The 25,507-nt window shown below is 43.3% G+C and overlaps 2 protein-coding genes across 2 annotated transcripts; both read right to left on the reverse strand.

Annotated features, from left to right (window-relative positions):
• Positions 1-1,581: 1,581 nt before the first annotated feature.
• Positions 1,582-6,028, reverse strand: TMEM158 (transmembrane protein 158). Its single transcript, XM_073630435.1, has one exon. It carries the CDS (start codon positions 5,724-5,726, stop codon positions 4,797-4,799), a length of 930 nt encoding a protein of 309 aa, XP_073486536.1. The 5' UTR covers positions 5,727-6,028; the 3' UTR covers positions 1,582-4,796.
• A 15,729-nt stretch (positions 6,029-21,757) lies between these two features.
• LOC141145974 (uncharacterized) lies at positions 21,758-22,697 on the reverse strand. The gene is made up of 2 exons (XM_073632761.1): positions 22,245-22,697; positions 21,758-22,171 (listed from the first exon to the last, which is right to left on the reverse strand). Exons 1-2 carry the CDS (start codon positions 22,695-22,697, stop codon positions 21,758-21,760), a joined length of 867 nt encoding a protein of 288 aa, XP_073488862.1.
• Between the last annotated feature and the right edge of the window lie 2,810 nt (positions 22,698-25,507).

The raw sequence follows: 25,507 nt of genomic DNA on the forward strand, positions 1-25,507 counted from the left end.
TTAACCCATAGCAACCGATTTGTTCACAATTCCATCAGTTTAGAAAAGCCAGCGCACAAAAGAATGATATGGGTTGTTGCACATAAAACATTACTTCACATTGGCTTACTACATAAACCCACACATAGTATTTCTTGAATTCATGGACAGTGCTCAGATTTAGTGTTTGTAAAGTTTTTGGGCCAAGTTGCTAATATAACTGCATGTTTAAGAAAAAAATGTAAATGACCACTGAGGACATTTACATTCATGTAGTTCACTAGACTTAAAGAGGAGTTCCACCCAAAAATGGAACTTCCGCTGTCCGGATTCCTCCAGTGTCACATTTGGCACCTTTCAGGGGGGAGCAGATACCTGTCTAATACAGGTATTTGCTCTCGCTGCATTATCGCTCTACGCCATGTCCGGCCCCACCTCTGTCCCCCCCCCCTGCTGTCTTCTGGTTGACACACAGGTCCCAGAAGACAGCAGGGACCACTCAGAATGTGCAGCACAACTCGCGCATGCGCAGTAGGGAACCAAGAATGAAGCCGCAAGGCTTCAGTTCCTGATTCCCTTACTAGCAATGCTGGCACCTGCACCCAGAGCCGAGGGGACGAAACAGCTTCCGGGCGCCCTGGAGAGGTAAGTGTCCTCCTTTTAAAAGTCAGCAGCTACAGTATTTGTAGCTGCTGACTTTTAATTTTTTTTTTTAGGCGGAACTTCACTTTAAGAGATGAACTGTTTTTGTTTCATGATTATTTAACCTTTCATGAGAAATAGCCTAAAGTATATCAAAAGCCAAAACTTTTTATCTTGATCATACATTACAGGACACAGGCTAGATTTATCATGAGAAATAGTTTAACCACTTAACCACTTATTAGTTTAACCACTCGAAGACAAAGTGGGTCATTTACTAAAGCTGGAGAGTGCAAAATCTAGTGCAGCTCTGCAAAGAAACCAGAATCAGCTTCCAGGTTTTATTACCAAAACCTAACTGAACAAGCTGAAGTTAGAAGCTGATTGGCTACCATGCACAGCTGCATCAGATTTTGCACTCTTCAGTTTTAGTAAATCTCCCCCAAAGCCTTTTCTGGCACTTTTGTTTACACGTTTAAATCAGTATTTGTTGCTAGAAAATTACTTAGAACCCCCAAACATTATATATTTTTTTAGCAGACACCCTAGGAAATAAAATGGCGATTGTTTTTTTACACACACGGTATTTGCGCAGCAGGTTTTGAAACTCAAATACACTTTACTGAATTAAAAAAAACAAAAACACAAGATATACCCAATTTTTGCGCACGCTTGTGGAATAGCGAAAAATGAAGGTACTTAAAAATCTCCATAGGCAACGTTTTAAAAATGTTTACAGGTTACCTGTTTAGAGTTACAGAGGAGGTCTAGCACTTGAATTATTGCTCTCGCTCTAATATTCACGACGATACCTCACATATGTAGTGCGAACACCGTTTACATATGCGTACACGACTTACGCTTGCGTTCACTTCTGCACGCGAGCACGGAGGGATGGGGTGCTTTAAATTTTGTTTTTTTTTTCTTATTTATTTTATTTTTTATTTTTACTCTGTCCCGTTCTTTTTTTTTTTTTTATCACTTTTATTCCTATTACAAGGAATGTAAACACACCTTGTAATAGAAAGAAGGATGACAGGTCTCTTCTTTACCTTTAAAACCAAAAAAAGATAAAAAATTGATCTTTTGCTTTAAAAAAACAAAAATTATGTACTTCCACCCTGGACCAGAAGTGACATCATTACATCGCTCCGGTCCTCCAAGGCCACAGAGGTGATCAAAGACGATGTAGTCTTTGATCACCAGCCGACCGCACCGTCAGAATGTTTCTCGGGTGCGCCGGAGGAAACAGTAAGCCTGAGAAACACCTTTGCAGCTCTGAATACTTTCCTGAGAAAGCCAGCTGCCGGCTAAAGAAAAATATATCGGGGTTATGGCTGATATCTTCAGTAATAACACCGGTAAACCACTTGCAAACTGCAAAGTAAATATATACGTAAAGCAGTTGGCAAGTGGTTTTAAAGTATATCTAAAACCAAAACCTTCTACATGTTGAATAGATTAGATAACAGTTAAAACCCCTCTCATTTTTTTTTTTTTTTTTTGCCATTCGTGTCCCATAGGGGAGATTTCCCTTCATCTCCTGTCCTGTACACACCACAGGATGTAAGAGAAAATCTCTTAAAAGTGAAGGAACTCTCTTAGACAGCAGTCATTGGAACAAGGGCCCCTTTGGAAGATTTCTCTTATGTTTCTTTTTTTTGGTGAAAGCTCACAATTTTGAATTTCTCATCACTTTCAGTACAAGAGACAATGGTACCAGTATACCAGGATAAATGGAGAAGGTGAATCTGCGTAGCAAGGACACAGATAGAGATAAAAACCTGACGGTGGTTTAATTTGTCATTACTGTATCCAAAACTTTAAGTTCAGTAATTCATTCCCACTATAGACATACGCATTATGCATTATTTAATAATGAACTGTAAAGAGCTGTGATCAGCTAATCAGCACTGATTAAAGTAATTACATGCAAATGCTAAAAACTAATATCTAATTGGTTGCTATGGGCTGAGACACATCTTTGTCCTTTGGGCTTGGTTGATTTAAGAAGGCATTAAAAAGATCATAAATGGCATTAAAATACAGTATCTCGTATAATTTTACCATTTAGCAGTATACAGCATTCAAAACAAAGACACATTCTAAAAAGTTGCAATTTTTAGCACTGGAAGCCAGATGCAGTTGTTTTTGGCAACTGGCAAGAATAAGTTATACCCACTGCCTTGACCATTTGTGTAAACCTAAAGTAAGTCTAAGGGTCCTTTCACAAAAAGTCTTTCTGATCAGGTCTGCCTACCAGTTTTTCATGCGGACCCAGTGAAGTCCATGAGCAGGTTTTCGAAATTTGGACAAAAACTGTAACAGGCACGGATGTCACAAAAGTGACATCTGTCCCGCCCTGCGTAGATTCATCTAAACCTCACATTAGCACTCTAAATGACCCAGAACCTAACTCTAAAGCTTACAAACACTTAACCTGGCTTTAAAGTATTTGCTAACCTTGTAAAACAACCCATTCCATTAAAAATAGAAATGAAAGGCAAAGTATTGTGAATAGATATAAAACAAAATTATAAATACCTTTTTTCTTCCCCCTTTTTTAAATCATCACATAACCTCTGCTGCATAAGGAGCTCAGAGAGCTAGGGGAGAAGAAACAGCAGTACACTGATCTTCCCAGTGAATGCCTGTGCAGTGGGGCTGTCAGGAGAGCAGGCTGAGTTCTTAACACAGCTAGAGAACTGGCCACGCTGTGCTGTCATGCCTAATGTGGTCAGTTTTTTTTTTGTTTTTTTTTTCTATAGGAAAGCAGAGGGACTAGCAGGAACACTAGGTATTTCACACAAAGGAAGCAATACAAAGAGAACAAGATACATTTTTTTACAAGTACATGGTACAGCAGGCACATATCAGGAATATGAAATACTGGGTTTAAATGTAACCCTTTAATGTAAAGCATATCTAAACCCAAGAACAGAAATTGATAGTATTGCATCTTACCGGTCCGTAGACGTGGTAGCTGCATTATTTTTATTTTTCTCACACTTTTTTCTTTACTTTAACTTGGTAGTCCTACCATTAAGTCACTTTCTGTTATAGGGTGACAACCATACTGAACAGCCTTATCACCCTAAAGCTGGATACACACTATACAACTTTAGTTGTTCAATTTCCATTAGATTTACCTTCAACTGTGTAGTGCAAGGGCCTGCCTGATTGCCTACAAATTGAAAGTCTTTAGGTTTGACCTCATATTATGTGGTTTTGGTAAATCTAAGGGAAACAAATCAACAGAAAATTGTATAGTGTGTATCTAGCTTAAGACCGGGAGTGTGTTAGGACTACATAACACCTCCCTCAGAGAGCAGGGAACAATGCTAACTGATAACAGTCCAGAGATAGAGAGTACAGGAAGATATCAGCTTACAAGAATTCTGTGATATAGCTACATAGATAAAATAAAACACTTTCAATGGTATATTTACCAGACCAAAAGCGAGCAAATAAGAGAAATGTATTGTTAGATTTTACCTACACTTTAAACACTAAGAAGCCCTTAAACCTTAACATTTAACCTCCTCCATAACACTGAAACTTAAACCTTAGGTTTAAGGTTTTCATGCTGGGTTTTCCAGCATGCACATATGACAGAAGGCAGCCGGACAGTCCGACATACACACGGGCAGAATGTTGGCTGTTTTTTTTTTATTTGAACCGGCAAATGTCTCCAGATATTCTACCCGTGTGTACGGGGCTTTACAACTGCTGAAAGTATTTCTGTATCAATCACAGTCCCTGCACCAATATGCCACCAATTATTTGTATATGCTTTCTCTGTCTTGGCAAATAAACCCACACATTGTTATGTAATTTGCTCACAGTACACAATTTTAAACTAAATTGGAGTAACTGTCGTTTATGATATTGTAAGTTGGAAGAATATACATTTTTGCAGCATTTCTAGATATCATCATGTATTTTACATTCATATAATAGCATGTTCATATATAAATTATGAAATCGTTTAGAAATAAAATTGCACACATCATTGATCGGCTTTGACAAATTTTGTAAGGGACAAGGAAATCAATAAAAAATAATTACATAAAAAAAATCAAGCTTACTGAGAAAAGGGCAGTTGTTTCACAACACAGCACACCATTCATTTTATAATGACATAACTATGTTTTATGTTAAATCATTTTTAAAGGCTATTTACTACTTGTCCTTCTCTGTTCCATACCATTAGGCAAGAACCCAGCAATAATGGGCACTGGCCAGATGAGGGCAGCAACACTCCAAACAATGATAACCAGAGTCATGAAACAGGCTACCAAAGTGGACTCAATAGGCTTCCGATTCATTCTCCAGCCCTGTTCACCTCTCAGCTCCTCTAAACTGAAGTCCAGGCAGCAAAAATTCAGTGATTCTCCTAACAGTGCATTTTGAGGATCTGTTGAAGTTGAAGAAATGAAAGAAAAGGTAGAAGATGCAGCAGAAGAAGCATGTTGGTGCCTTAGGTGGCCACTCCTTCTGTTTCTTGACCATCCACATCCTATGCAAAGGCGAAATTCCTGTTGAGCCCCAGAAACCCCTAGGTGCTCAATAACAACCGGGGATACTACCCGGTTATAGGCCGCTGAGAAAAACGCTCTGCCATGATTATTGGTGGAAAAGAGCAACAGGTCACACTGAAAGCCCAACTGACGCCCCCAGCGGACTAGTAGAGAGGTGAGCATTAGCCTCTGAACACTGATATTGCAGTGCACTGACCCATGTTGAGACTGGGAGGCATGAAACTCCTGATGGGTTTGAGGAGACAGGATCAAAGTCTCTTTGTTCTTCTCCCAGGTATTACTGGCAGAGGGTAGAGGAGAAGGAGAGGAAGAAGGTGGGATCTTGGTATGTCCTGGCTGGGCTCCCCTAAGTTCTTCGCCAACTGTGGTCCTCTTTTCAGTTTGTAAGTCAAACTCCAGATTTGCCAAGGACCTGCTTGAGGAATTAATAGGGAGTAAGAAGATGTCTTCTTCAGTGTGTCCCTCCTGACTCCATCCTTCTGTTGGTGGCTGGATACAGATAGCCAGCAAAGCCACTAGCCCCTGGAGCAGGCTGCTTGGAGGGCATAAACGCAGCACCCTCATTGCACAGGATGTTAGAGAGGAGGCTGCATGGCTAGCTGCAAAGAGACAGTGCTTGCACAAAGACTGAAACTCACACAGGCGTGGAAAGGGATGCTAGTAACTGAGATCGCTCCACACACTGCCTCCAAGTCATCCTCCCTCTGCTTTACCCTCCTCCCCTTTCTTCTTCTCACAGCTTTTGATTTAGATGATTAGAGAATTTCACAATGATCTTTATCCATCTCTTTTATTTTCTAGGTTCCCCCGTAGACCAAGTAGTGATGGCTCCTGCCTAACAAATGCATTGTAACACTTACAGCCCTCTGAACAGTGGGGATGTTTTTACCTAATATCCACTGAAAGAAAAAAGCAGCAGGTGCTAGGTTAGATTTTGTTACAGTTCTCAAAGTACAAAAAAAAATTAACAGCCTCAGATTGAAGATTTGCGGAAGAAATAATAATACGCTTTCTACATTTCCAACTTAATGTGATATTTTGGCTATGACGTTTTAGGATTAAGAGAGTTTGTAAATCAGACATAATACATTCCATACTTTTTGTAAAGAAAAAAAATGTTAGACCTGGATGGCTGAGCGTCAACAAATTTAGTTAAAGGTATGTAAACCTCACCTTTAAAAAAAATGTATGCAAACCCTAATAATTAATCCTTATTTGGTCCTTTTTGGTATGTTAATTAAACCATTGAAAGTGTTTTGTTATATTATTTTAATAAGTGCAAACTACTTACTTATTCCGCCAGAAATTATGTCAACTGATAACTGTGTACTCTCTGCCTGTGCTGACAGTTATCAGTTACATTGCTATCACTGAGGGCTAGAGAACCCCTCCTATCTACGCTACCTGAAGAAGACAGTATACGGCATGTGTAGTCTTTTTTTTCTGGGGAGCGCTGCCTCTCTATAGATTATGTATTGTGAGTGAGCATTGGCACCCTAGGACAGGGAGTTACTGGCATGACTGCCAGGTGAAAAAAAAACACAACTAATGCAGCGACCACATCTAAGGACTAAATTATTAAAGAGGGGCTCCCGTCTCCCCCTACAAGATTCCTCCCCTGAGCTGATTCTTCAATCTGTTTTGGGTCCAGACACAGGAATCTTAAGTAAGGGAAACCAGCAGTGGAGTCTTGTGGTTTTACAGCCGGTTTCCTACTGCACATGGGCGAGCCACACTGTGCTTTGTGAATGGTCCCACAGTCTTCTGGGAACTGTGATGTGTGATGAAGAGGGGTTCCACTTTAACCTAGGAAACCACCTGCACACCACCATTTACTTAAAGCAGTAGTAAACTGCACCAAAAAAAAAAAAAAGGGGTCCCGGGCAGTTTAAGCGCTGTCCTTGCTGTAGGTGCTTCCATCTTCACCTGGTCTTCGTTTCAGGCTTGCGGGCTTTGGTCATATGAATGGCCGAGCGATGACGTCACTCTTGCACATGCACGCAGGAAGTACGACTGGGGTACGGAGTTCTGATGGATGGCACAGTCCAATTAAAGCCCAGTAAACATTGCTGGTGACATCACCGGTTGCTAAGATAGGTAAAATCTCCTAAACGGTGCACGTTTAGGAGATATTTACTCTATCTATAGGTACGCCTTATTATAGTCTTACCTATTGGTTAAAAATAAACCACGTGAGTTTATTACCCCTTTAAATAATAAAAAATAAAAATAAATAACCAGCAAAACAAAATAAACAGGTTGCCAGCTAGCACTCATAGTTGCCTTAATCCACCATAAACAAAAAAACAACCCAAAAAGTGCAGCGCCACCTATTAAATGTGTAAAAAAAACATATATACAACTATATTAGTTTCAATGCTGAGCTGCACCAGATTTTGCATTCTCCAGTTTTAATAAATCAATCCCATCGGGAGTGTTTTTAAAGTGGCATTAAACCCCAAACCACTATCACCAATACTGATGCACTTTTTCTATTATATATGGATGTTTATCACACAATTCATCGATAGTTGTTGATGTATTTTTTATACATTTAATCAGTGGCATTGCACTTTTTGGGTTATTTATACCTCTAAGGACTAGTAAGGTTATTATACTTTTGTTCTTGAGTTTGCATATACTTTGGCAAGTACTTGTTCACATCTTAATAATTTAGCTCAGCGGTGCATTTCATTATAACTGCATATCAGAACAAGACAATTTTAATCAATGGTTCAATTCATATAAATGTGGTTATAAGTATTGCAAATTTACAGCAGGCTCCTAATTCCTGCATGTAGTAATTTGGATTATTTTAACTAGCATACAATGACAGGTGTCCTTTCAAGAAGTGAAGTGAGATCTCCCCACTGGGGGAGGACAATTAGTGCAATGAGAACTGGACAGTAGTTCTAATTTTTCATTTCTTTACTTTTGTTTTACGGTTTGTGTCTTACTTGGAGACCCTCCCGACTCACTTCTTGGACAGGTAGGGAAGTCTCCTCAAGGAAATGCCAACAGAATGTTGAAATCTTCCACTCTCTATGCAATGCTACAAAAAGAAAGTTTTGGCAAAAGCTGAACTTTCAGAGAGAACCTGACCTGGCCTAAAACATTTCTAAAATAATAACTGTGCTGAAGGTGCCTGCCAATACTTTGTGCTAGTCTTCAAATTGACATAAGGTCCTGGTAGAGCCCCATGGATGCCAGATCCCAGCTGGAAATAGTGCCATGAATGCTACCAGGCAGGATAAAGAACCACTCCTTTCTGACACTAGGCCCCACCTCTACCAGTTAAAGTGGAACTAGTGAATTGCATTGGAACTGTACTGTTTGCCCTAACGTTGGGTAGCGTTGTGTTGCCACTAGTAACTAACATCCACCGTATCACCCTGCTGCCAGACCTCCATAGATTGCTTGTGAGACAATGAACAGTCATTTGCTTTGTTTTGTTTTTGTTTATTGGGGGGATATAACTTGGTTGGGGGAAAGGATATATAAGATGCCCATAGATTGAATTACTTTGCCATCATATTTATAAATTAGAACTTTGTTTGAGTCTTGAAGAAATGATGCACATGTATAACATCTACAGTCTTTTCCCTGCATCATCATGCAGATTCTTGCTCCTCCTCTGCGTAACTCCTGCAGACTATTGTTCCCAGGAATCCTTCCCTCCTGCAAAAACTTTTTCTGTAGCACATTATGTTTCTTGACACATCCTCTTCTATATGCAAAAGAACCCACTCTGAATAGTCTTTAATGCAGACCAATTAGTTGCTGCTACTAGGCCAGAGGTCTGCAGTACCTCTCCCCGGAGGCCTAGTAGTTTATTAGCATCAGGGTTGCCAACCTCTCGCAGCATTTTTTACTGCCAAAACATGGCAAATTTACTGGCGGAGCACATTTTTTACTGGCAACCTGAGAAATTACAGGACTCCTATTAAAAATGAACACAGTAAATATTTGAACAGTATAAACATGATATGGAAACACTGACAATACCTATTGCAAAGTAATTTGCTTGATTTACACTTAAAATGTCAACACAGCATGAAATTATCAGCCCCTAATATTTACTGGCAGTTGTAAAAAAAAAATCACAGATTTTTACAAACTGTCAGTAAAGTTACTGGCGGTTGGCAACCCTTAGTAGCATGTGCTGAACGGTGGACTACTGGTCCAGCCTGCAAATCCTGCTCCCTCGAGCCACATCGATTTGACACTATTCCCCACAGTCTCTCCTCTTTTCCAGGACTCCTCATCAATGACCGTGTAAAGATGAGGACTTCATCCATGACTGTGTAAGGATGAAGTTCCCTCCCAGACTTCCTGGTATGTCTCCACATCCAACTCTCCACTGTAGTACACTCACCGACCTTTCTCTGCCCCAAGTCCATGATGGAGAACTTAACTGGACCATACGTTCCGACAGCTTCTCCTGCCCCTCTGCTCCAGGAACTCCTCATCAATGACCATGTAAAGATGAGGACTTCACCCATGACAGTGTAAGGGTGATGTTCTCTCACAGCTCTCCCGGGCCTCCTCCCGCGATCGGCGGACCTGCCCCCCAGATGGGGGTGCCCTCCTGCTGTCTAGTACTCCATCCTCCACTTCTCCCGGCTGACAACTCCTCCCAATGGCCTGTTACCTCAGCTTATATGGGAGGCCTGCCCCCTGCCGATTCCATTTGGAGATTGGTCAGGGCTCCTCGCATAAGCTGCCTGCCTCTCCAGTTCTAGGCCCTGCCCCTCCTCCAGAACATTCTCCCTGGAAGCAGGGGAGGCGCCTCAGAACTAAAGTACAAGTGGTCACAGCCACTGCTACACTAACCACTCCCTGCCCCCCAGATCAAAAACAAACAGGCCTAGCTTGCAGCACATGCCTGCCTAAATTTACCTGTACTGACAGAACCCACAACACTATACTTTTAGCACCTACCTATGGTAGAGGGTGCTACAGTTGTACAGTGCTGCACAAACTGTCGGCGCTATATAAATCCTGTGTAAAAATAATAATATAATAATAAACTAATCGATTTAAAGTGGTCCTAAAGAAAGAGGGTCTTTTAGTCTGCATTCTATGCATTAAGATAAAAACCTACTGCATGTAGATCCCCCCCCCCTTATACTTAGCTGAGCCCGATCTCAAACCAGCGATGTGCACGAAAGCAGAGGTTCTCTCTGCTCTCTACCTCCTCATTGGCTCAGAGACAGCAGTGGAAACCATTGGCTCCTTCTGCTGTCAATTACAGCCAGTGACAAGGGAGCTAGGGGTGGCATCGAGTCTCACTGTCTGTATCAACAAACGCAGACAGCGAGGCTCAGGAGCGAGCCAGCACAAGTGCCCCCATAGCAAGCGGCTTGCTATGGGGACACTCAGAAAGGGGGAGGAGCAAGGAGCACCAGCAGAGGACCTGAGAAGAGGAGGATCAGGGCTTCTGTGCAAAACCATTACACAGAGCAGGTAAGTATAACATGTTTGTTATTTTAAAAGGGAAAAAAAATCTGTTTAGAATCACTTTAACTGTTTCTTAAAAAAAGGTACACACAAGGAATCCCAAAAATTCTAACTGTCACAGTTGCTTATACTCTCAACTGAACTGTCATACCATCAAACAACTTGTGACAAACTCATCATATCTGGAGCACCATGGTAACTGCAGATCAGACAGAGGTTAAGATGGCAGCTTCCTTGGCTGAAAAAAATAGGAGAGTTTTGTTCTGTTTTAGAGTGGTAGTACACTGCAAAAAAGAAAACCAAAGAATCTTCTCCCTGCATTTATGCTAGTATGCATCGTATCATAGCACATTATGAAAGACTTACCTGAAAACAAAGCCCACCAAAATTGCCCTTCAACAAAGCCCTCTCACCGCTGACACTGCTTCCATCTTCATCCTTTCTGATTAGCGGGCAGTGGCTGTTTGAATGGCCGACCTGCAATGACGTCACTCCCGCGCATCCGTGCCAGAGTCATAGCCACTGTATGGCTCTCTCAATGGACGGCATGCCTTCCATTGAGAGCGCAGTACATATGTGTCGGTGACATCACTGGTGCTGCTCAAGTAAATATCTCCTAAACAGTGCACATTTAAGAGATATTTACTGTACCTACAGGTAAGCCATATCAAAGGCTTACCTGTAGGTTTTGTATAAATTAACTGCTTGCCGACCGCACTATACCTGAATGACGGCTACAGTGTGGCTTGATAACTCTGGGAGGGCGTACATTGATGTCCTCCCAGAATCCCGCTCTTGCGCACCCCCCTGGGGTTTGCACCTGGGAACATCCGTGACCGGACCCGGCGCATCACGGATCACGGTAAACGGACGCTGATAGTGGGCGTTTACCATGTGATCGCTCCGTCAAATGATGGAGCGATCACTTGTAAACAAACCGGAGTCAAGTCCGGTTCCTCTCTCCCCTCTCTGTACTGATTGGTACAGTGCGAGGGGCGAGGTGGAGAGATCAGATGCAACAGCGCTGTGGGCTGGATCTGTAGTGCCTACAGCGCTAATATGTGCCCATTCCCGCCATCCATCCATACCCAGCCATCCATGCTCAGCATACCCATCCATACACAGCATACTCATCATCAATCCATACTCGGCATACTCATCCATCCATGCTCACCCATCCATACTCAGCATACTCATCCATCCATCCATGCTCAGCCATCCATGCTTAGCATACCCATCCATACTCAGCATACTCATCCATGCATCCATGCTCACCCACCCATCCTCACCCATCCATACTCATCCAATCATCCATACTCATCCATCCATCCATGCTCACCCATCCATACATGCACACCCATCCATACTCATCCATACATCTGTGCCCACCCATCCATAGTCATCCATACTCAGCATACTTATCCATCCATCCTCAGCCATCCATACTGAGCATACTCATCCATACTCAGCATACTCATCCATCCATCCATGCTCAGCCATCCATACTCAGCATACTCATCCATCCATCCATGCTCAGCCATCCATACTCAGCATACCCATCCATACTCGGCATACTCATCCATCCATGCTCAGCCATCCATACTCGGCATACTCATCCATCCATCCATGCTCAGCCATCCATCCATCCTCAGCAATACTCATCCATCCATCCATGCTCAACCATCCCATCCACCCCCATCCATAAATAGCCATACCCATCCATACTCAGCCATACCCAGCAATGCTCAGCCATACTCATCCGTACCCAGCTGTACTCAGACATACTCAACCATGCCCAGCCATACTCAGCCGTACCTAGCCGTACCCAGCTATACTCAGACGTACCCAGCCATCCCATCCATACCTAGCCATACTCGGCCATACCCAGGCATCCCATCCATACCCAGTCATACTCAGCCGTACCCAGCCATACTCAGTCGTACCTAGCCATACCCATCCGTACTCAGCCGTATCCAGCCATACTCAACCATACTCATTCATGTTCAGCCATCCTCATCCACGGCTCATCCATCCCCATTCATGCTCATTCATGTCACATCAGTTATCATCCATGCCACATCCATGCAACTACAGTGCCTCACAAAAGTGTAATAGGTAGTAAAATTAGATTAGAAACTTATGCCCCTAGAACACCTGACGGTGCTCCCTGCATGTTGGGCCTCTCTACAGGGGGTCCCCTACTTACAAACATCCGACTTACAAACGACTCCTACTTACAAACGGAGGGAGACAACAGGAAGTGAGATGAAATCTACCCCTAGGAAGGGAAATTCACTCCTGTAAGAGTTAATATGGGAAAAAGGTGTCTCCACTGATGCTTTATCACCTATCCTTATTTCCCTAATAACCCCAAATTTTCAAAATCCAATTGTCATTGGGACAGAAAGTGAGTTGAAATCTTCTGAACAGGGGCACAGACAGCAAAACAAATGTTACAGGGGTGATAACCCTTCCCTATGCTATCTACAAAACTTAAAAATTGATTTTTTGGCTGGAGCTACACTTAAAAAATGTACCTGTTCCGACTTACAAACAGATTCAACTTAAGAACAAACCTAAAGTCCCTATCTTGTTTGTAACCCGGGGACCCCCTGTATATGGCCACGCTGTGGAAAAGTCTCCCACATGTGGTATCATCGTACTCAGGAGGAGTAGGAGAATCTATTTTGGGGTGTAATTTTTGTTATGCACATGCTGTGTTAGAAACATTTTGTAAATGGACAACGTTGTGTAAAAAAAAAAATGCATTTTCATTTTCTTTACACATTTTCCAAAAACTTGTAGAAAAAAATGACATGTTCAAAAGACTCATTATGCTTCATAGATTATACATCGGGTTGTTTTGTTTCCAAAATGGGGTAATTTGTGGGGCATTTCCATTGTCCTGGTTCTCCAGGGCCTTCAAAATTGCAAGAGGTAATCAAGAAATTATGTGTGTAATTTATGCTCCAAGAACGCCTGATGGTGCTCCCTGCATGTTGGGCTTCCTTATGTGGCCAGGCTGTGTAAAAGTCTCACACATGTGGTATTGCCATACTCAGGAGGAATAGTAGAATGTGTTATGGGGTGTAATTTGTGCTATGCATATGCTTTGTGCGAGAAATAACCTGCTAATATAACAATTTTGTGAAAAAAAAAGAAAAAAAAAATCTTGATTTTGCAAAGAATTTTGGGAAAAAATTACAACTTCAAAAAACTCACCATGCCTCTAACTAAATACCTTAGAATGTCTACTTTCCAAAAAGGGGTAATTTGAGGGGTATTTGTACTTTCTTGGCTTGTTAGGGTCTCAAGAAATGAGAGAGGCCGTCAGTACTTCAGGTTTGATCAATTTTCCTAGATTGGCACCATAGCTTGTGGACTCTATAACTTAACAAAGACCAAATAATATACACCGATTTGGGTTATTTTCACCAAAGATATGTAGCAGTATAAATTTTTGCCAAAAAATATGAAGAAAAATTACTAATTTGCACAATTTTATAACAGAAACGAAGAAAAATGCATTTTTTTTACAGAATTTTCGGTCTTTTTTCTTTTATAGCGCAAAAAATAAAAAACCCAGCGGTGATTAAATACCACCAAAAGAAAGCTCTATTTGTGTGAAAAAAAGGACAATAATTTCATCTAGGTACAGTGTTGCATGACTGAGTAATTGTCATTCAAAATGTGAGAGCACCGAAAGCTGAAAATTTTACAGTTGAATGGCAAGACGCAAGACATAATCTATACTTAAAGCACAACTTCACCCAAAAGGGGAAGTTCCACTTTTCCGCCTTCTTTCCCCCTCCCTCTCCCCAATTACCTTGATTTTTTTTTTTTTTTAGGCAATCTGAGCAGACGTTTCGCCTTCCCCTCCCTTTGCCTTCAGCCTTCTGGGACATATCACAGGTCCCAAAAGGCTGCAGGACCATTCACAAAGCACAGCGCGGCTCGCACATACGCAGTGAGGAGCCATTTGTGAAGCCGCAAGGAGTCACAGCCGGCTTCCCACACAATAGATGCTAGCGCCGGGGACCCATAGACTGGTGAAGACTTGATGCCCCTGACTACGTCACTCTGACGAACCACGTAGGGCAGAGTAGGCCACATGACACTGGTGTATGCTGGGACGCGGTGGCCATCTTGTTGGTGAGGAATGCCAGATTTTATCATAAACAAAGCATGTTTTTTATGCGGACCATGTGAGTTCATCTCCTTTTAATCTAATAAACGTATTTTGATATACTGCACCATGAGGTCTATCTCTTTACATATTCATGGGATGCATTAATCTATGGTGGTCATTGCTGGAGTATCTGGAGAAGGAAAGCTAAGACCAGGGTTGTTACATCTGTGTTCCTGTTTGCTGGTCCTGATTGAGACGCATGGAGATTGTAGAGCTCTCCCTATTAACCAATGCTTATATGACCTTTGTGATAAGGGTCCATTAAGGAGGGTAAGTGGCTGTGTTATCGGGTCCCGGTGGTGGTTTCTTTCTTTCTCATCTTCTGTTAACCACCTTTGATATGAAGTGTGCTGAACACCATCTTTGGATTTAATTTCTATGGACTTATTGATTTTTTAAACGCTGCACCACCTCCACAATTTTTTTTTTCGTTAATATTGTGCTAGCTGCAGATACTTACATTTTACTGGTGAAGAACTGCCTCAAGTGAGGGCGCTGCTGGATCCTTGGACAGGTAAATATCCTTTTAATCAAAGAAAGCAGCTACAGTAATTGATACAATTACTAATACATAATACAATTTTTCTGTTCCTAGGGTAAAGATCTTCTTTAAGGAGAAATGAGGTAACCATGAGGCACTGCTTGTAACAAAAGGGCATGAGGTATTGCATGTAACAGAGTGGTACGAATAACCTAGAATCTATTAACACAGAGACATATGAGAGAGGAACAAGGGCACAGTGGCCAGGATAAGTAGGAGAGACAGTTCCAGCAAATCACACAAGCATTGCTTTGCTTATCACCAGAAAAGGAGCACAGGACTAGCACACTATACAGTGAAGCACATTTTAACCACTTCAGCCCCGGAAGAATTTACCCTCTTCTTAACCAGAGCACTTTTTGCGATACGGCACTGCGTTGCTTTAACTGACAATTGCGCAATCGTGCGATGTTGCACCCAAACAAAATTGACTTTTTTTCCCACAAATAGAGATTTCTTTTCGTGGTATTCAATCACCTCAGCGTTTTTATTTTTTGCGCTATAAACAAAAGAAGAGCGACAATTTTGAAAAAAAAGCAATATTTTTTACTTTTTGCTGTAATAAATATCTCCAAAAAATATATAGAAAAACTAATGTATTCTTCTACATATTTTTGGTAAAAAAAAATTGCAATAAGCGTATATTGATTGGTCTGCGCAAAAGTTATAGCGTCTACAAAATAGGGGATAAATTTATGCCATTTTTATTATTTATTTATTTTTTATTAGTAATGGCGGCAATTTGCGATTTTTATCGTGACTGTGACATTATGGCGGACACATCGGACACTTCTGACACCATTTTGGGACAATTGTCATTTATACAGTGACCAATGCTATAAAAATGCACTGATTACGGTGTAAATGACACTGGCAGAGAAGGGGTTAAACACTAGGGGGCGATCAAGGGGTTAAGTATGTCCTAAGGAGGTGTTCTAAGTGTGGGGGGAGGAATGGGCTTCCACTGACATGACAGCGATCACTGCTCCCGATCACAGGGAACAGTAGATCCCTGTCCTGTCACTAGGCAGAATGGGGAAACGCCTTGTTTACAAAGGCATCTCCCCGTTCTTCTGCTTTGTGACATGATCGCGGGCCCCAGGCAGACATCAAGTCCGCGGGACCCGCGGGCACGGAGTACGTGGCGGCGTGCGCGCCCACAATGCCGCAATTTAAAGGGGACGTACTTGTATGCCCATTTGCCCAGCCGTGCCATTTTGCCGACATACATGATCATGCGCTGGTCGGCTAGTGGTTAATAAAATTAACAGAGCTAAAAAAAAAATCATACAAAATTGTTTACAGTATACATGCTATGAATAGCACAAGTAACATATAGCAGTAAAGTACAAGTGAAATGGTAAGCTGTACAAAGTGCATACAATACATCAGACATAGACGTGCGCAGGGGGTGTGCTTGATGTGCCTGAGCCCACCCTAATCACTGTGTGCAGTTATGATTCCCCCTAATGCCCAGACTTTTCCCCTCCTTGTTGGCCCCCTCGCCCCGCAGTGCTGCTGGCTTCCCTCCTCTCCTCTCTCCCCGGTCGCTGCAGGGGATGTTTTAGGATGGAAAGTGGGGAAAAGGGCTGGTAAAATATCTAATTTACCTGCCCCTTCCTTTTCTAAATGAACACAGTGAACACACTCACTCACTGTGTCAATTCATAACTGAAGCATAGTAAAATGTTTTCAATATGCTTCAGTTTGTGTATGAACAGGAAGCCACTCAGCACAGAGCACGTCCCATTCATTCACTGCCTCATACAGCTGAGGCTGCAGAGAAAGGCATGTGTGTTTGAGCTTTGGGGTGCACACCCTATTGCAATAGACTGCGCATACCTATGACATCAGAGAACAGATTACCATAGAAAAGGCACCCAAATCACAGGCAGAGGGGTGAAGTCTCAGTCAGATCATCTGTCTGTGATCTGGGAACCACTTATAGGATAATCTGCCAAGACTAATGCCCTGTACACACGATCGGACATTGATCGGACATTCCGACAACAAAATCCATCGGATTTTTTCAGACGGATGTTGGCTCAAACTTGTCTTGCATACACACGGTCGCGCAAAGTTGTCGGAATTTCTGAACGTCAAGAACGCGGTGACGTACAACACGTACGACGGGACTATAACATGGCAGTTCAATACCAAGCGCGCCACCCTTTGGGCTCCTTTTGCTAATCTTGTGTTAGCAAAAGTTTGGTGAGAGACGATTCGCGCTTTTCAGACTCGTGGTTTTCAGAGCGTTTTTCTGCTGTTCAGTTTGTGCTTGTGGGTTTGTATCTGGTCTTCAGTGCGTGTAGTACGTTCGCATTAATTTATCATTGTGTTCTTGTCCGCTCGTTGCTGATTTTCAGGTTGTTCTTCACAGGCCTTGCTGTTCTTCAGTGCGTTCTGTTTCGTTCTGACCAGCCGACCGTTTTGAAGCCATGTTGCGTGTACGTACTCATCGTAGAGTTCGTGCTGTGCGGGGGCTTGGTGTTGGGGATCCATGAACAGGGTGGGGAGGAGTTCATGGACCAAGAATTGGTTACTCCAGCGTGACCAATTCTGTCACATGCCTTTGCTCCGTGAGAATAATCCTGACGATTTCAGGAACTTTCTCACGGACCCCGTTTTTCACCATTTTTTGGCTTTGCTGACCCCTTATATCGGCAGGCAGGACACCTGCATGCGGCAAGCCATCACTCCGGAGCAGAGGCTAGTCGCCACGATGCGGTACTTGGCGACGGGGAGAAGCCTGCAGGACCTCAAGTTCTCGAAAGGCATCTCCCCCAGGCTCTGGGGATCATTATCCCGGACACCTGTTCTGCCATCATCCAGGTCCTGCAGAAGGACTATTTTAAAGTAAGATTTTTATCCTTTAACATCACATTTTATTGTATTTGATGTTTGATAATTTATTGTATTTCTTTCATCATTCCCTAATTACCATGATTGTAATATGCTGTGAATGTCCCCTTTGTCCTCATGCATGCTGGAATTTTTTAACGTTTTTTTTTTTTGTCCTTCACACATTTTTGCCTTCACTTACCTCCCTAGCATGCTCTCCTGGGCCTATATCCACCTCACCTAGTCACTTAACAATGTATTTTGTCAGCTCCATAGTAGTGCTTTACCCTAAACACCCCCAAAAATGTGTACAAATGCCAGAGGCTTTTTTTTGGGGTCCCAAACTCATTTGGAACCCTCCCTCCCCCCAACTGCTAAGTCAACCCATAACAATCCTCTATCTGCTGACTTTGCCAAACCCATAGACACTATTGCCCCATACACACGGTCGGACTTTGTTCGGACATTCCGACAACAAAATCCTAGGATTTTTTCCGACGGATGTTGGCTCAAACTTGTCTTGCATACACACGGTCACACAAAGTTGTCGGAAAGTCCGATCGTTCTAAACACGGTGACGTAAAACACGTACGTCGGGACTATAAACGGGGCAGTGGCCAATAGCTTTCATCTCTTTATTTATTCTGAGCATGCGTGGCACTTTGTCCGTCGGATTTATGTACACACGATCGGAATTTCCGACAACGGATTTTGTTGTCGGAAAATTTTATATCCTGCTCTCAAACTTTGTGTGTCGGAAAATCCGATGGAAAATGTGTGATGGAGCCTACACACGGTCGGAATTTCCGACAACAAGGTCCTATCACACATTTTCCGTCGGAAAATCCGACCGTGTGTACGGGGCATAAACCTACCTCTTTTGTGGTCAGATTTCTGTATGAATTCCCTAAAGCATGTAGTGCAAGGGCCTGCCTGAATACTTTCAACTGGTACTGTTTAAAGTTTTTATATCCTATTATTATCTTGATAGGCAATTGCAGAATGTTAAAATTGTGCTCCAATTTGGACAGTGTATATTTATATTTTTGTATTATGACACGTCTTACCTGTCCAGTGGGCTGCCAATAGTGAAAGTAAGGAGGGGCTGGCCAAAGTAACACACATTATGTATGCATTCATCTCTCAATGAAGTGGAGAGGGTTACCTGTCCAAAACATCTCCCTCCCCCCTTAAAATTTTAACAATGAGCCATCAGAGGGGGTGAGGAATCTGATAGGTGGACCTTATACTTTTTGTTTTTAAATACTCCCTAAAATAAATGTTATACTGATGTTGGCTGAGAATGTTTGTGTCTAATCTGCTTTCAATGTTTATGTGCAAAATGACTAATTTTTATTTTCTGGTTTGACTCCACAGATTCCTTCCAACCCACAGGAATGGCAGACTGTGGCCTCCCACTTTTCCCAGCGGTGGGACTTTCCCAACTGTGTAGGGGCAATTGATGGGAAACACGTCCACATAGTCCCACCCCCCAACTCAGGGTCATACTATTATAATTACAAGGGGTTCAATAGTATTGTGATGTTGACGGTGGTGTCGGCTACTTACACGTTCCTGTATGTGGACGTGGGGAACAATGGCCGGATGTCGGATGGTGGAGTCATCGCCCAGACTGAGTTCTACAGGCGTCTCCAGAATGGCAGCTTGGGCTTGCCACCTCCAGAAGACAATGCAGAAGGACTCCCATTCGTCTTCGTTGCAGATGAAGCGTTTGCGTTGGGGCACCATCTTATGCGGCCATTCCCTATGAGGACCCTCACCCTGGACCAGAGGGTTTTTAATCACCGGCTGGCCAGAACCAGAAGAGTGGTGGAAAATATGGTTGGAATAATGGCCAGCCGGTTCCGCCTATTTCTTACACCCATACACATGGCGGAATATAAGCTCAATCACATCATCCTGTGTTGCTGTGTTCTCCACAACTTTTTAAGGAGAAATTCTTTAAACTATGCTGCCTCAGTTAGGCCTGAGGCCATAATTCATATTAATGAACCAACCCTGACGGCACTTGAAACTGGCCGTCCTGGCTTGCCCCCCCAGAGTGCCCGTGAGGTCCGTATAAGATACATGGAATACTTTGCGGGTAGGTGGGCAATCGATATGCCAGACAATGTCTGAGACATTTTTAAAATAAAAATATATTTGAAACTGAACACATATTTGCTCTGATCTACTGCTTGGCTTTCTTTTAGCTGTCTCCTCGGTTATCTTTTATTAATGTTCTAATTTTTTGGCCTTTTTCTTCAACAGTGCAAACTAAATTTCCTTGACACATGAGGTGACAATCTCTTCTTCGGCTAACTATTATTATTATGTTGTGGGTCTGCTACACACACACCTTGCTTTTTTTTGTTAATGTATGTAATGCATTATGCAGGGGGTACAGTGGTGGAAAAGATGAGAAGGGGGGTCAGCAGTGTGGCAGATATGCAGGGGGGTACAGTGGTGGAACAGATGAGAAGGGGGTTCAGCAGTGTGGCAGATGTGCAGGGGGTACAGTGGTGGAACAGATGAGAAGGGGGTTCAGCAGTGTGGCAGATGTGCAGGGGGTACTGTGGTGGAACAGATGAGAAGGGGGTTCAGCAGTGTGGCAGATGTGCAGGGGGTACTGTGGTGGAACAGATGAGAAGGGGGTTCAGCAGTGTGGCAGATGTGCAGGGGGTACAGTGGTGGAAGAGATTAGAAGGGGGTTCAGCAGTGTGGCAGATGTGCAGGGGGTACTGTGGTGGAACAGATGAGAAGGGGGTTCAGCAGTATGGCAGATGTGCAGGGGGTACAGTGGTGGAACAGATGAGAAGGGGGTTCAGCAGTGGACAGAAGAGATGTGGAAGGAGGTGTATTGCCGGGGCAGATGAGGAGGGTGAACAGAGGCAGGGCAGAAGATCAGGGGGGAACAGAGGTGGGACAGGAGAGCAGGGGGGTACAGTCTGGTGGGGTAGATGAGAAAGGGGGTTACAGTGGTGGGACTGATGCTTCCAAAAACTATTCTGGTCTTTTGTATATTACAGGTGAAAGGAGACGGTTGCAGATGGATCTGCGCACAGTCATGGAGGATATGCAGGCATCAGAGGAAAGGCAGCTGGAAAGGATTGAGAACCTTTCTGAGAGGCGGTTTCAGGCACTGTGTCAGGATGCACAGGAAGCTATGGGCCAGGAGGCAGAAATTGCCTGGCAGCAGATGGAGCATTTGGCTACCTTTTAACCAGGCCTTCCTTGGTGTCCTGGGTCAGCTTGTTCAAGTGCTTGGAGCCAGTCGTGATCCCAGGTCACCACCCAGACAGTAGGGCCTTTCATGCAGCACAGGACTTGAACACATTTTGTTAAAAAATTTTTTGTTAAGTTTTTGTAAAAAAAGCTTATTTTTTATTATATTTTTCACATTTTGACTTTCAAGAATATATAGAATTTTTTTTTTTTGTGAAATAAAAAACATGAGAGACTTTTTAGAGTATGTCTGATTTAATGTCTGTCTGATTTAATGTAACACTTTATTAACAATATAGTAATACTTTATTAAAACTTTTAAAAATGAATGGTAAGAAATTAAATATTGAGGTGCCGCATCAGAGCCTGACGTATTTCACTGCACTCTTCGATATCCTGTGCTGCTATTACTAGTACTGGCTCTTCTGAAGATGTATTCCAATCCTGGTGGAAGTCTTCTCCATGACTTTCACAAAGATTGTGAAGAGCACAGCAAGTAATCACCATGGATTTGGCAAGTTTAATGTCACTGTCATTCCTCTTCATAAGACACCGTCTTCCGAAAGCATTTTCCACCATGACCCGTGCCCTGGATGTTTTCTTGTTGTAGATTTGTTGTTCTGGTTTCAGGCGGCCATTGTCAGGAAATGGTTTCAGGAGCCAGTTTTGTAAAGGGTAGGCAGAGTCCCCAAGCACATAATAGCCAACATTCACCCCACAAATGTTCTTAGTGCAAACAGGGTACAGGCCTCCCTGCCCAAACCCAATCCCAAAATGTGGACAATCTTAGAACCCAAGCATCATGCAAACTCCCAGGCTTTCCTACATTCACATTCCAGAACAGTCCTTTTCCATCCACTACTCCCTGGAGGATGATGGAATGCCAGCCTTTTCTGTTGAAGTAGTCAGTGTGGTATTCTTGTGGTGCTATTATTTGTATGTGTGAGCCATCAATAGCACCAACACACTGTGGAAGGCCCCACCTGTTCTCAAAGTAGTCAGCCATGTCTTTAAGATTTTCCTTGTCCGGGGATTGTACAATTTCAGGAGCTAGCAATGTGCAGACAGCCTTACAGAAGTCCTGCACACACTGGCACGCAGGTGATTTACTGACACCAAAAAGATGACCTATACTTCGGTATTCACTGTTGGTAGCCAGCTTCCACAGTGCAATGGCAACTCTTTTCCTCACAGGCAAACTTGCTATGAAGTTGGTGTTTTGCTTCTCCATCGCTGGACGTAGCTTTGCACAAAGGTATGAGAAGATTTCCTCAGACATTCTGAAATTGTGCACCCACTGTGTGTGTGTGAATCCCGGGACGGTCACATCCCACCACTCATTGGCGCGGGGGAGAGCCCAAGTGACTGGTCGGCAGCGGCTGGTCAGTGTGTGTGTCAGGTAGGTGGGGCAGTGTGTGTGTGTCAAGTAGGTGGGTCTGTGTGTGTTAGGTAGGTGGGTCAGTGTGTGTGTGTGTCAGGTAGGTGGGTCAGTGTGTGTGTGTCAGGTAGGTGGGTCAGTGTGTGTGTCAGGTAGGTGCGTCAGTGTGTGTGTCAGGTAGGTGGGTCAGTGTGTGTGTGTGTGTGTCAGGTAGGTGGGTCTGTATGTGTTAGGTAGGTGGCTCAGTGTGTGTGTCAGGTAGGTGGGTCAGTGTGTGTGCCAGGTAGGTGGGTCAGTGTGTGTGTGTGTGTGTGTATATATGTGTGTGTGTGTGTGTCAGGTAGGTGGGTCAGTGTGTGTGTTAGGTAGGTGGGTCAGTGTGTGTGTGTCAGGTAGATGGGTCAGTGTGTGTGTCAGGTAGATGGGTCAGTGTGTGTGTCAGGTAGGTGGGTCAGTGTGTGTGTGTGTCAGGTAGGTGGTCATTTGCTTACCCTATAGCGCTGCTGTCTTTGTCTTTGCCGCACAAAGGTGTACTTCTCCTCTCAGCTACATATCCAAGCTAAAAGTTTTCTTTTCTTTTCTGCTGTGTTTCTCATTGCCACTCGCAACCTTCTCTCATACAGTGCGGCATGTTTTTTAAATATGAAGAACCAAAAGGCAACTAGAGAAAAGATGAGCTGCTGGATGACCTCCATTGTTGTTGTTTCTCACGTTTCTTGTCGCACTAATGTGACATCACACTAGGCATTTTTTCTAAACCCTGTATGGCCCCTTATGGTCCCACTTGCAGTGGAAACGCTCACCAGAATATATCGGACCATTCTAGGCCTTCCTACCGACCCGAACCGATCTGCTCAGTGGAAACGAGGCATATTACACCCCATTATCTCCCCAAAGAGGATCTGGGCACTTTCACTGGTGAAATGACATTCCTCTTCCACAACATCCCGATCACCTACAAAAAAACACTCCATGTATTATAAATATGCAGGCATCCATCTCATACCTGAGGCTCTGGTCGCAGACACTCACCTGTTGTGGTGACAATTTCTACAACGTCTCCCTCCTCCTCCTCTGGTTGGGTTTGGGGGATTTCCCCTTCTTCCTGAGGTGGGGGGTCCATGGTCTCCTCTGATGAGTGGTGTCCTCCAAGTCTTTTCTCCTCTATGTGAACAAAAATAGGTATACTTAGCACACAGATATTTGATGGCAGAAATAGGAATATGAAACATTGCTTGGAAGTGGGGTACAATTGTCTGTTTTGGCAGAGTTCCAAGCTGAAGAAATGTTTTTGTCCTTTGTAAAGCTTGAATAATTACTTGTTTTGTGCAAGCTTCACAGATGGAGACACCCCTATAGTATACACTGGAACACCTGTGTGGGCCCCCTAATAAAAAGGGTGTTCTTTTGTCCCACACTAGTGCTCCAGCGTCCAGATGTGTAAACAGCTGCTGAGTGTCCTCTCCTTACACAGAATCTAGTTAGCATTTCATTCTAGTTACAAACCCATCTAGACAACAAATTTTTATTTATAGAAGTAGGCCTGTATTGAACTGCATCTGGACAAAACATCGTATTTTAGTGGCTGAATGAACAGTGTTTCCTACGAACGATTAATGTGCCCATGAACATGAAAGTTGCCATTTTAAAATGTACAACCGTAAAGAAAAGCACATGGAGCAGCACGAACACCATAAAAAGAAAGACTAGGAACACAGCACAACTACTTACTTTTTTGCAGCACTCTCCTGATCCTTCTATACTGATCGTGCTTCCTTAATTTGAGTTCCAACCACTGTTTCCTCAGTTGATCCTTGGAACGCCGTACCCCAAAATTCTTCTGCAGACTCTTTGCTCACAGACTCACAACTTTAGCCATGATCTTGGCCTTTTTCACATTTGGGTTTGGGTAAGGTCCATACTTCCCATCATAGTCGGCCCTCTTCAATATGTCCACCATTTCCACCATCTCAACAAAGGCCATATTTGAGGCCTTAAATCTCCTCTGGGATCGTGACGTTTCTGGCTCTGGGCTTTCCTCCTCCTCCTCCTCGTTGCTGCTATTATCATGCACCTGTTGTCTCTCCACCATGTGCTCTCCCCCACTGCGCCGAAAGAGAAGGAGCGGGGAATAGACTAGAAAGAAAGTCAGAGGCTGGCCAAGTTTCATGCATTTGCAGTGCATATAAAACGTAACACGCGTGCGTCGTACGTACGATCTGTGAAAGGAGGAAGGAGTATCGGAAGCGCCGATTGTGATAATGAAGGTACAAGTTTAACTTGGGCCTATACTGCTTATAGATTGAGGCCTATGTTGGGACAAGATTAGGAGAGTTTAGCCTTACATTAGGGTTTGTCTTGTGTTGTGTCTTGCAGAGAAAATGGATGGCTTCCTCCCCCTGAGACAAGTACAAGGAGCTGCCCTGTCTGTGGCAGGTCAAACACCCGCATTATAATCATAAACAAAAGAGGCAGGCAGCACTGGAGAAACTGCTGGAGTTGTTGAAGCTGGTGGTCCCCACGGAACTGTCCCCTATTTAAAAGCCAAAATTGGTGGCCTGAGGAGCACTTATCTTAGGGAGAGCAAGAAGGTCCAGGATTCCCAGAGATCAGGAGCTGCAGCAGATGACGTTTATGTCCCCAGGCTGTGGTACTATGAGAGACTGCGATTTCTGTCAGACCAGACTGAAGTCAGGGAATCCCTCTCCACT

Source organism: Aquarana catesbeiana, linkage group LG05 (assembly GCF_042186555.1).
Source record: "Aquarana catesbeiana isolate 2022-GZ linkage group LG05, ASM4218655v1, whole genome shotgun sequence".
Lineage (NCBI taxonomy): Eukaryota > Metazoa > Chordata > Amphibia > Anura > Ranidae > Aquarana > Aquarana catesbeiana.

Coding starts and splice junctions, on each gene's coding strand:
- TMEM158 (XM_073630435.1), bottom strand. CDS start 5,726: ATGAGGGTGCTGCGTTTATGCCCTCCAAGCAGCCTGCTCCAGGGGCTA.
- LOC141145974 (XM_073632761.1), bottom strand. CDS start 22,697: ATGTCTGAGGAAATCTTCTCATACCTTTGTGCAAAGCTACGTCCAGCG. Junction 22,172..22,244: donor GACTGTTCTGGAATGTGAAT/GTAGGAAAGCCT, acceptor GGGTTTGGGCAG/GGAGGCCTGTACCCTGTTTG.